The sequence below is a fragment of the Anopheles ziemanni genome, chromosome 3, assembly GCF_943734765.1.
Source record: "Anopheles ziemanni chromosome 3, idAnoZiCoDA_A2_x.2, whole genome shotgun sequence".
NCBI lineage: Eukaryota > Metazoa > Arthropoda > Insecta > Diptera > Culicidae > Anopheles > Anopheles ziemanni.
In genome coordinates, this window is record NC_080706.1 from 64,018,354 (window position 1) to 64,031,234 (window position 12,881).

The 12,881-nt window shown below is 46.6% G+C and overlaps 1 protein-coding gene across 1 annotated transcript; it reads right to left on the bottom strand.

Moving 5' to 3' along the window:
* Positions 1 to 6,959: 6,959 nt before the first annotated feature.
* LOC131285240 (uncharacterized) lies at positions 6,960 to 9,335 on the bottom strand. The gene is made up of 2 exons (XM_058314095.1): positions 8,537 to 9,335; positions 6,960 to 8,365 (listed from the first exon to the last, which is right to left on the bottom strand). The coding sequence occupies exons 1-2, from the start codon at positions 9,333 to 9,335 to the stop codon at positions 6,960 to 6,962; spliced, it is 2,205 nt and encodes a 734-aa protein (XP_058170078.1).
* Between the last annotated feature and the right edge of the window lie 3,546 nt (positions 9,336 to 12,881).

Genomic DNA, 12,881 nt, shown 5'->3' on the forward strand with positions numbered 1-12,881 from the left:
GAATCGTATGGCCTGTTGCGCTTCTTCGGACAAAAGATTGTATTGGCTGCCCGTATCGAAAAGGGTGTTTAGCTCTTTCGTTCCGATTCTCATGGTGATCGTTCCCCCTTTGTCGCCGCTGACTAAATTGGTGTTCCCGGAAAAACTCGGTCTGTCTTTGCATTCGCGTGCTCGGTGACCTGGTCTGCCGCAGCCAAAACAAACCGGTCCTGCTACTTTGTTAGGGCACTCTTTGGCAAAATGTCCCATTTTCCCGCAGGTACGGCATTTTACGCTGGCCGCTGTTATTTGTTTGGAATTGTTGCCATCCGTAATCTTTGTGATTACTGGTCGCTTCTGACGTTGTTCGCGAATTTGGGCGACCAATTTTTCGTATCCCTTCATTTGACCTTTCAATTCTTTAATTGTTTTCGCAGCGATCAGGCAGGCTTTGTTTAAGGGACCGTCGTCTATCCCTTTCACTATGTACTCGCAAAGGGATTCTTCTTCCACGTGTCCCTTTTTCCCAATTGCACACATCGCGTAAATGTATTCCGTAAATGTTTCTTCTGTCTTCTTCTTCCGGTGTCGTAACGATTCGTGGACACTTGCGCTCGACACTTTTTCCTCGAACTCTTCCACTAGCGCACACTTTAGCTCCTTCCACGACGACACTTCGGGAATGCTTTTTACAAAAGCCTTGGCTGCGCCCTGCAGCACACGTTTAGCGTAAATGAGCTTGTGGAGTTCATGCCACTCGAAAAGTTGGCTACTCGTCTCGAACTCAATCACCCATGCACACACATCTTCGGCTCCGGAGAACGTAGGCAAATAATCTTGCACATCCTTAAAGTGAATGGACACACTCTGGACCTCGTGATTCGCGTTTTCTCGTGACGATACACTGTCCCTTTCTATGGCGCATAGTCATCCACCCCCGTGATGTCTTGACTTCCACCTTCCCGATGCGCCATTATTCTACCAGCCAATTCCTCCTTCGTGCCGTCTGTGTTGAGTCCCAAGGTATCACACCTTTTCACCAAGCCGATACGGGTAAATTGTTCCACTAATTCTTCTACACTTGCCATTGCGCAAAATCAAAAGGCACAATCACTATTCGCAAAACTCGAACGTGCAATGTTGAAGCGCAATCCCACTTCTGACACCAAATGTAAAGTATAAAAGTGTAGAAAGAGTAGACACAAAAACTTCCGCTTGCTTTCTAGTCGCAGCCCGAACTCAGAACTGCCGTTTATTTCTCAATCCACTCCTTATATACGCAAATCCTCTTAGGGTTCGGCTAGTTCCGATCGCTAATAATCCAGTTCATTACTCCTCTTACGCGCACCTCTATTCGTACAGCAGTACAGATACAGCGGCACGGCGTATTTCAACTTCTGACTTACATAGATACCCTATCGGTGGAGGTCATTCCACTCTCCATCTCCGGATTCATCTCAGTCTCATCTGAGCTGAGAATATCGGTTACCTCTCGAGTTTGACCTGCTACGGCCCTCCATCACGTGATCGCTTTTTAACACATTAGGGGGTCTTCTCCTTTTGCTACGAGTGTCTCTCTTCACACTGGCCTCCATTCCGAGAGAGCGTCAGCCAGTCACTATCGAGATAAAAAACTTGCTTTGTTAGATCTTACCGAGGAGCACACGGTATCACGTCTAATCACTGCCGAGTCCAGAAAGCTACTCGAACCTCTCTCCAAGTGTCATATTTGTTTCTTTGAGGGACAAGTTCGACAAAGAAGGAAGGTTTCGAATTGGAATGTGTGCAAATTCTCCCGATTCAATCGCAACTGCTGTTCTTGATTCCTCTGAACAGGTCACGAGTTCTTTCGAGCGGTTCGCTTTTTGGATTCCTTTGACATAAAGGAGTGAAATTTTCTGAGCCAGACGTTCACTTAGAACTCGTCTGAACTCCCAAAATAGCAATTCTCTTAGAACTTTGCTTATTTTGGTTAGAAAAAAAAGCTTCTCTTAGAACGGCTTTCTTTCCAGGTGATAACATCTTATACAACTTCGTAAAATCTTCCGAGTCAGACGTTCTCTTAGAACTCGTCTGCACTCCCAAAATAGCAATTCTCTTAGAACTTTGCTTATTTCGGTTTGGAAAAAGTTTCTCTAAGAACGGCCTTTCCCAAGTGAAAGAATCTTATTCGGCGGTCTAAATTTGTCACTTGATGAGAAATTAACTCTCCTGTTTTGCTGTCGTGGTTGTGGTGGTGGTCGCGGGTTGCTCTGGTCCGTGTCGTGCGGCGAAGCCTCAACTCCGATCACCACTCTACGATGAAATCGGATGCTTTCACTAATCACTTGCTACTCGCGGGCCTACTTTATTGCGGATTTACGAATCCGTATTTTTGCACTGTTTTTCACTTCACTGGAACCAGGCCGGACGGCTGCGCCAAACACGTTAAGTGTTAAGGAGTTATCCTTAAAAAAAAATAACTTTATTCCCAACAGGTGAACCTATCGTCTCCTCCTAAGTCAGTATTAAAACTAATCGATTCTTATTAACTAGGTAATGGAGCTAGCCTCCGTGTTTCCTATTCTTATTTCTTTCCTTCCTGCACGTGCTGCATCGGCTGGTCGCTCAGCTGGTCGCTGTTGGCCGCTTTCCGCTGACTCTGCTTTGCAGGTACGGTGCCCTCGGCTGGCGTTGCGTTGCTGACGCTGCTTTGCAGGTACGGTGCCATCGGCTGGCGTTGCGTTGCTGACGCTGCTTGGCGCTGGTACGGTTGTTCGTTGCTATGCGGTCATGCGGTGTCGATGAACTGCAGGCCGTGCAGTTATTGCTTGGTGCATACCGTAACCATAGTAAAGTAGAAGAAATGAGTACCGACCATGCGATCTTGTGAGATGCAATATAACTAGAAGGGGGGGCATCGGATAGATTGTAGGTGCTTTCACGAAAGACAATGTTCTCATTCAATGCCAATGTCAGCATTTCTTTTGGCCATGGTTAATAACGCTGAAAAAAAGAATCCAATGTGTTACAGGGGTCAAATATGCGACCATTTTGAAATTTGTGATGTGATTTAAAAATACTGACCAATTTCCAATCGTCAATAACTTGCCAGTTTCCCTTCTGAATTACTGATTAGTACGTCCACACACAGCTGACCGTGGGCAAATGTATGCCAACTGGCTGGCTGGTTGGCTCCATGACTCCCTGGCTCCCTGGCTCCCTGGCTCCCTGGCTCCCTGGCTCCCTGAATGCATGACTGCATGACAGGCTGGCTGGACCGCAGAATAGAGTTAATGTAACTATTAAGTATGGTAAATAATAATCATGCTATTATTACGAAGGAAAGGAGTACTAACCTTGAATTATTAAATTGCTGCAATGTGGCCTCATACGGTTCAACATAGCCACAGGCGGTCATCAGGATCGGCTTGGCAAACGATCGGTTAGTCAGCATTCCCTTAGGCCATGGTTAATGACGCTGGATGGAAAAAAAATCAAATGTGATGTGATGCAGGGGTCAAACATTAAACAATGTTTTTGTTAATTTGATTATAAAAAAACACTCACCAATAGACGATAATGTCCATGTAGAAACAGCACGATCGTCTTGCATGATTTTCGGAATTGTTGGTCAATATTGTGATCTATGCCCTTGTCATAATAAATTTCTCGGAATGTCTAATTCCAGGTGGTCCTGCGATTGTCCGTGCGATCTGTTTATGGTCATTGCGAAGCATGGTTGGAGTGGAAATAGTTTGCGACGGATCTGAAATGGTAGAACCTTGTCGTTGCTATCGCAGTAGATCGTCATCGTCGCCTCATCGCTTATACGTAATTATACGGGCATGTATGCAGTTCGCCTTCATGTCGGTTATCTGCAACCGTGTACCATTACACAAACCCCCCATGTCGGTGTTGAGATTGCGCAGGAGCAGAATTGGAGCGAATCGCATCAGTCGCAGCCGATTTACGGGCATGCCGCTGATGTTTAATGAGTTCAGGAACTCTGGAGGCAGCTGAAGATTTTCTTGCTCCTCTGGAGTCACCAGCGTGTCAACAGAACGGTATTCCATGAGTGGCTCGGAAATTTTTTCCAACACGACGTTGTTGATGGTGGTGACATCAACGTTTAATGGCGACAGGATTTAGCGCTCCGTAAAATAATCTGCGTACCGATAAAACCGCTCCAGTTCAAAGTGAACTTCGGTTATCAACGCATGCATGTCATCGTGCTTCTTTGTACCCTAACTTTTTGTTGTACATGATGCATCTTACGCAATTGTCAATAACTTGCTTCACTTTGTGCTGCAAATGAGAAATACAAAACCTTTGTTTTAACCCATGAACCATCTTCTCCAACGCAAAATGACCACGATTATGCTCGGCACAAATGATTTCTTTTTCCATTGCTTTTGGTACAACTAGCAGATCCATCCCGTCCACTGTTTTTAATACTAATCCGGCTTTTAGTTTGTATGAATCATATGGTTTGTTAACCAGTATCTCTTGAATTGCTCTGATCTTTTCATCTTTTTTTGAGCTTCACCTAATTTCGCTGTCATATCATCCGTTACCATCATCACTCGCAGAGGATATCGACTCAAACAATCGACGTGCTTAAGCCTTGTCCCCGGCCGGTGTTCCGCATCAAACGTAAAGTCCTGAAGATAAACCACCCACGGTAGTACTTCACGCGGCACTTCAACTTTCTGCAGTGTCTGCTTAAATGCAATACAATCGGTCACTAATTTGAAACGGATTCCTAACAGATAATGTCGAAATTTTTTCACTGCCAAATAAACTGCTTTGGCTTTTAGAACGTAGCTATGTAGCATTAAACAATGTTTTTGTAAATGTGATTACAAAAAAACACGAACTCCGCATCATTACGCAACAGATTAGTGAGGAGGCGAGCGAAAAGAGCGTAGTGGTAGGCCCAGGAAGCTGGATTCAATAGCCGTACTGGAGTAAATCCTCGACGAAGTGAAGAAGAAGAAGCATTGATCTTCTCGGCACTTGGCGAAACCATGCCGTTTTCTACATAGTGGCCAAGGAAATGGACCGAGGACTGCATAAACTTGCATTTTCTCCATTTCACCGCGAGTCCATGTGCTGCAGCCATCATGAGCACTTGTTCCGTTTTTCACAGACACTCCTCGTCCGTTTTTGCGTAAAAGATCAAATCGGCCATGTACACCTCTAACACGCCGTCGTTGATAAGGTTCAAAAACACCTGGTTGACGAAGCGCATTAACACCGCAGGAGAGTGTTTACGGAGTTGTCCGGGTGTGTTCCCGTTGCGGAAGCTGGAACAGCAGCGCCTTTTTGTGGTGTCGATCCAGCTGGATGTTGAGGAGCAGGGCCCTCTAATGTCGGCCTGGAACGGTGAAGACTTTCCCTCTCTCCCCGCTTCGTACTGCTTAGGCCCCACTCTGCTCCTCTCGCTCACACTGTTGTTTGCTGATGCTGATGGGTCTTTATTCGTTCTTGGCTGGTGGTTCGGGTGCAAAAGGTCGAATGCGTAACAGTAACATAGTTCTCTTATTTAGATTTGACATCTTCATCGGTTTACAAAGATTTACAGTTCAGGTGTTTGGTGTTAGTCTAGATGTGTCTAATATTAACCGCAAGATTTTGTTCAGCAAGGCCTAGGACTGGCTACAATATTGATCCCCAAGCTGGATTTTCATCAGTCTTACCGAGCAGGCATTCTGGGTTGCTATGCGAATCACGTTATCTATAACGAATAACGAACTCACCCAAGGCAGCAAGTCTTTACGAGAGCGACATGCACCTAGTCGCTGCACCATTTCCATCAAAATCTGCATTAAGGCTGCAATGTGGGGCCTCCGGCTGATCTGGATTTGGATTTTCAGAATCGCAGGGTGGAACATTTTTTACCTTGGCAGCATACTGGAGACCAGGAGCTATGGTGGGTGCGATGACTGGACCCGACGATTCCACGGTGGGATTGGAGGGGCTGTCACTGGTGGTGAAGGTGGCGATGCAGGCTGATTCGAAGAACGCTTTCTTGTTTTACCTTTTTCAGCTGTTAAGGCCTTCTGCCGGATTCGAGTGTAATTGGCTCGCTGCTGCACTTCGGATCGATAGCAACATGTTCTCCTCCACAGTTAGCGCAATTTGGGCTGGTCTTGTTTGGACAATCAGCTATGATATGCTCCTCCGCACTGGAGGCACATATCTGCCTCATATGGCAATAACGGGCTCCGTACCCAAAGGTTTGGCACCTGAGGCACTAGGTGAGGCCACGCTGTCGACGGCCTCTCAGCGTACTAAGATGTATTTGATAACTCGCAGGGTTTTTAGAGCCGCCATGGTACACGAGGTGTTGACGAAATGACTACGAAATGGAAATCTTTATCAATTGAATTCACCTGTGAATCGTCGCCTGGGTCACGGAGACCATAATGCTGTGAAAACCATCATGCAGAAGGAACTAGGAAACACTCAATTTAAGAAACTATCTGGTTTGTTAGGTTTGACCTAAGGGAATTGTTGAAGCGGTTGTAATTGAGGAGGAGTGCTGAGTTATCGATTACTATATAACCACTTGGTACTGCTGGCGTGGTTACTTTATTGACGAGTGATCGGTAAGACTGACAAACGCGGACTGATACAGTTTCTACTTCGGTCGGCTTTTAGGGTTTATTCGAAGGAGGTACAATTTTGCACGTTTTGTCCCTAATATTCACTCGGCGCGACGAAGCTACGCGGCGTGGTGCACGGTACGAAAACGCGGTCGGATGCAACGAGCCTGACGCGGTGCGCAAAAGGACACACCAGGTAAGAGAAGAGAAGTTGGTTGCGCACGTCACTGGCTTTTATCCGCGCTAGTGCAACGTGCACTCCCTAGCTGTCCTGTTCTACCTGCGTCCGCTGTCCCTGTCTCCTGGTTCGCCAACCGGCCTTTTTAAGTTAAGACTGATATGCGCCAGGTGGCGTCCTGGTCGCCACAGTACTCCCCCCTTAGAGCGGTGTTATCGGTATCGCAGCGGAATCTTCACTCTTCGTCCGACCCTGGTAACACCGGTCGATATGTCTTTTCCTGGTCGTCGTAGGATAGATGGTGGTGGAGTTGGTATGGCATGCGGTGCCGGTGGTTGGGGCGAAGGTTGCATGGCGGGAACCTGCTGCGTCGGCGGGACGCTGGGCGTTTCGGTCTGATCGTGCGACGTCGGTTCGGGTGCCGTGGTGGTTTCCTTAACTGTGTAGGCCGGTTTCAGACGGTCGATGGATGCTAGCGTTGGTCGTCCATTGAGTAGTAGCTGAAAAGACTTAAGATTTCGTGTAAGTACTTGGTATGGACCGTGATACGGAGTTGTTAGGACGAGACGGACGGTGTCGTTGCGTACAAACACGTGAGTGCATTTGTTTAGGTCGTGATGGACGAACGTGGTTCGGTTGGTGTGCCAAGCGGTGCCAGGTGGTCGGAATTTACGCATCGCTTCCCGTAGCGTCTTAACGAAATCGGATTGATCGGTCGCTACTGGTTGTGGTCCCTTTGAGAAAAATTCGGCGGAGATGGTAAGCGTCGTGCCGTACACGAGTTCGGCCGGTGATGCGTTGATGTCGCTCTTAAAAGTTGTGCGCAGGCCGAGCAGTACTAAAGGAAGATTTTCACTCCATTTAGTTGTGTCCTTGCAAGTAATCGCTGATTTGAGAGTGCGGTGCCATCTCTCGATTAGCCCATTAGCTTGCGGGTGGTAGGCGGTCGTCCGAATGTGTTTCGTTCCGAGGGTTCGATTCAACTCGCTGAACAAACACGACTCGAACTGCCTTCCTTGGTCCGTTGTCACTATGGATGGCACTCCAAATCGGGCGATCCAATGATACAACAACGCTGCGGTCACGGTGGATGCGGTGATGTCCGGTATCGGCACTGCTTCCGGCCAGCGGGTGAATCGGTCGATGATCGTCAGGCAGTATCGGTTTCCATTGCTTACTGGGAAAGGTCCGATTATGTCGACATAGATGTGGTTGAACCTGTCCTGCGTAGACGGGTACGGTGTGAGCGGACTTTTGGTAAGGCGGCTGACCTTAGCACGTTGGCAAGCCAAACAGTTCCTCACGAACTCGCGCGTCTTCTTCTTTATGTCCACCCAGAAAAATCGCTCTGTCATCAGTCTGACTGTGGCTCGTGCTCCGGGATGGCTTAAGTCGTGAACAGCGTGGAGAAGCTGTTGGCGGAATGATTTAGTAATATACGGTCTAATTATTCCGCCGGGGCAGTCGGCGTACAGCGCTTTGGTACTTCCGGGTATCGGCGTCTTCTGCAGGGACAGATCGGAGGGGCTCTTCTGGTTCAGAATGGCTATAAGCTCGGGATCGCGGGTCTGTTCGTCGGCCAGGCGTTCGAAATCGATGCTCGGTGTCACGCGTACTACTTCAATACGTGAGAGCAAGTCGGCTGTCTCATTTTTTTCCCCTTAGACGTGGTGTATGTCGGTCGAGAACTGTGCTATGAAGTCCAGCTGGACTTACGGAATACGGAACTCCCTACCCTCTAGTTGATAGCGAAAATGTCGTACGGCGAGATAAATCGCGGTCAACTCACGGTCGTAGGTTGAGTAGTTCCTCTGTGGTTTATCGAATTTCTTCGAGAAGTAACCTAGTGGTTGGAGTTGGTCGCCTACCCGTTGGTGCAGGACGGCTCCTGCGGCGAAATCAGACGCGTCTGTCCACAGCGAGAGTTCTGCGTTTGGGGTCGGGTGTGTCAGCAATGCTGCTTGTCGAAGCTGCTCCTTGCAGCGAGAGAATGCTTCGGTTGCTTCGGGTGTCCAGGTGAGCGGCGTTTTATCCTTTTTTTTATTTCCCGGGGTCATTTTGAATAAGCTGCCTTGCGTATCTATAGCGTTTGGTAAGAAGCGTCGGTAATAATTTACCATTGCGAGAAACTTCATCAGCTCCATTATCGTTGTGGGCTTTTTTAACTCGGTGATAGCTGCTACGCGTTCCGGGAGGGGGCGAATACCTTCTGTATTAACCAGGTGCCCTAAAAAGGCGATCTCGGTCCGGTTAAATTCGCATTTGGCTGGGTTGATGGCCAAATGGTGTTGCTCAAGACGCTGGAATAACTGACGCAGTTGTTCGTGATGCTCTTCTGGTGTCGTCGAAGCGATGATCATGTCGTCGATGTACGGGAACACGAAGTCGAGTCCTCGTAGAATATCGTGGATGAGCCGTTGGAATGTTTGTGCCGCGTTCCTTAGACCGAAGGGCATCGTGGTGAATTCGAACAGCCCGAAGGGGGTCGTGATGGCTGTCTTCGGGATGTCCTCCGGGTGTATCGGTATCTGGTGGTATGCCTTGTGCAGGTCGACCTTTGAAAAAATGGTCTTGCCATGCAAATGCATCGTGAAGTCTTGGAGGAAGGGCAAAGGATATCGGTCCGTTATAGTCTTCGCGTTGAGAGTCCTGTAGTCGCCGCAGGGTCGCCACGTTCCATCTGCCTTCTTCGTCATGTGTAGGGGGCTGGCCCAGCTGCTGTTGGAAGGACGACAAACTCCAAGTTGTACCAATGACTCAAACTCGGCACGGGCGGCTGCGTATTTCTCGGAGGACAATCTACGAGGACGAGCGAAAGTCGGGTGTCCGGTTGTCTCAATGCGATGAGTGATTTCGGATTGCAGCTGCGTGCCGGGGGTGGTAGGCGAGGTTAACCCGGGAAATTCCCTTAATAAGGAAGCTATTGGTGACGATGATGCACAAACCATGACGGTTGGCTCCTCCGGGTTATAGTCTGTGGCGCCGGGGCGTGGAGGTTAGTGAGGGCGTCTACAAGGCATCTGCGTCGTAGGTCGACTAGTAGGTGAAAATATTCGAGGAAATCGGCGCCAATAATAGCTGTACCCACGTCGGCGATCACAAAATTCCACAGGAAATTTCGTCGCAAACCCAGATCCAACGTACGAAGCGACTCACCGTATATCGTGATTGGCGTGTTGTTCGCGGCGAAAAGTTTCATGGATGACGGTTTATGGAAAGCACAGCTGATATCTCGTGGGATTACGGAGACGTCGGCATCAGTATCTATTAAAAATGGTTGGTTCGTTTTTCGGTCCACTATGACGAGGCGATGAGTTGTCGATGATATAGAGTGGACTGGTTGCTGCTGAACGTCTCCCGCAGATTGTCACGCCGACGACGACGATGCATTATTCCGTTGTTGAGCACGGGGTGACAAATGAGCACGGGGTAAAAGTTGATTATTTTCTTCCTCTTCATAGGGAAGAAATTCTAAAGGAGAGTTTGGAAGCTAGTTTATGAGAACGGAATTTAATTGAATAGTTTTCTGTAGAAGATGTTTCGTAAAATTGTTTTGTAAAAATGTTGGCAACTTCCTTAGGGTGAGTGAAATATTGCGAATTTTGGTAAAGAATGATTGAGCTATTAGATTTCTTTTTATGCCCAGACAAAGCGCCCACTCGTCTCCAAATTTCTTTGGTAGATAAGGCAGGATTTATCTCAGAGACAAATCTATTGAAAGATTGGCGGTTCGGTATTGTTCTGCAATGAGGTGCGATTGGCGATTCGGTATTGTTCTGCAAGTATAACAATTTGTGGGTTTCCGTCAACTAGGCTTGCTTTACGCAACTTTTTCAAAGCTTTTCGTCTGTTTTTTATTGCGAGCCCGACCGTTTGGTTCCACCAAGGAGCATACCGCTTTCCTGGGGTCCCTTTGGTTCTGGGGATGCTAACAGATGCTGCTTCTTCAATGATTTGCTTCAGTATATTTCAAACGCGGACGAGTGCGTGGAATCGGAATGTTAAGATCGTGTTGAATGAGAAGAGGAAAATGGTCACTTCCGTAAACGTCGGTTTCAACCCTCAGCCTAATAGAAGCCAGCATTTCAGAAGGGACTATGCAATGGTCTAAAATAGAACCAGTCCCTCTGTTTGGGCAAAAACGTGTGGAAATGGAGTTAATAATGGGCTGTATGTCCAAACAATCTAGGATGTTTTTCAAAACTTCACCACGTCTGGTGTTTTTGCGGTTTCCCCATTGAATATGGCTTGCGTTTAAATCACCCATTATAATAGATGATGATGGAATTTGAGATGTTAGGTCTGAAAAATGTTCTTCTATTTCTCTATTGTTAAAATGGGTAGGTGAAAGGTAGATGGATACTATTGTGGCTTCGATAGGAGCCTTAATGTTAACTGCAACAGTAGGAATGGGAGAAGAAAGCGCGCATGTTGTAAATGGAATGCTGTTGTGGACTCCAATGCAAACACTGTGATGTAAAATAGTAGATGCTGGAGAGTGTGTCCATTTATACAAATTAAATGGATAATTATTGGGAATGTGTTGCTGAAAAGTTTCTTGTAAAGCTATGACTGTATTGTATTTTATTAATAGCAATTTGAGATTGTCTAAATTGTTCCTAATACCTCTTATGTTCCAAGATATGGCAAATATGCTTGTTGAATCCGTTACTCTGTTAGTCGAATTGAATTTGAAAGAAGAATTTCGTAAAAAAACTTAAGGTAAAAAAGAGGTAATATGTTTGATTTGATAAACTGATCAAATCAAATGAACTTTGATTTGTTTTTGATCGGTTTTTTTTGTTTTTGTTTGTGGAAGGAGGGTTAGAGGAATTTGAAGAGGAAGATTGGGTTTCTTGTGAGGAGGCAGTAGTAGAAATGCTTGAAGTTTTACTGACTTTCTTTTCGCGTAGCTTGGTTTCTTCCTCAGATGAGCTGGAGCCGGTCTTCAGGGTACGTTTTCGAGGCGTTGTGCAGGTCGATGATGATGAGTCCGTGTTTATAACTGTTTCAGTGTCGGTTTCCATAGCGTTTTGTTGTCGGAGCGTGTTGATTAAATTGTCCTGGATCTTTAGCTTTTTATTCAGCGTTGCCATTAATTGGTTCAGATTCTGAATTTGCTCGTTAAGTTTGTTAACCGTGTTCGATAAATCTAGTATAATCTTATCTTTGTCTGCTAGGGCGGCTCCGGTTATTTGTGCAAAAGTGCTGGTGTTTTGTTGGTTATTAGAGTTTGTTCCGGTTACAGCTTTGCGGGCTTCGGTATATGATACCTGATAGTCCGTTTTGTACACAATAATTTCCTCTTCTTTCTTGTAGAAAGCGCAGCTTCTGTCTAGCAGGTTATGTGGTTCTTTGCAGTGGAGACATATTTTTTCCTTATTACACTCCCCATGAGCCTTTGATGCACAGTTCAAGCAGATAGCTTCTGCTGGGCATTTTGTTTTTGTATGTCCGTATTTTCCGCAGTTGTGACAAATCATCGGGCGAGAATAATATGCCCGAGTTTTTACCTGCAGGAAACCAAGCCGAATGTGTGTAGGGATTCTTGGTGCTTCAATTTTTAATAAGAAGGAATTTTTAGGAATGAGATTTTCACCGACTTTCCGCCAAAAACGTCGTACATTCTTTACGTTTTGCGTCTCTTGCTCTACCAAAATCTCTGCGTCGGTCAATTCTTTAAGGTCCGGACTGAAAATTACGCATTGAACGAAGTTGAGGGTGGTGTGCGGTGTTATTGTTATAGGTGTGCCGTCGATCAATTTTTTCAGGGTTTGTAGCTTTTCGTATTGGGTTTCAGATCTGGTCTTTAGAAGAAATTTGCTGCCGTTATCGAAACTGGTTCCAGGAAGATTTAGCTGTCCCCCATGATTTGTTAGGCTTTTACTGATGATGAATGGATTCTTCGGTAAAGTGTGGCCGTCTTCAGCTTGCAAAACCAAGAATCTCAAGTCTCCTCTCGTGCCATCTCTATCCATCCACTCGGGAACCTGCCTGTTCCTGCTGACAGGATCAGAAGGAGGGTCTCTCCTAGGAGGGGAATTCCCCTCCATGATTACGAACCGACCTCCACTGGCTCGGTTTACACTTTGTTATATACACCAAATATTATATGTTCACCAACACCCACAAAC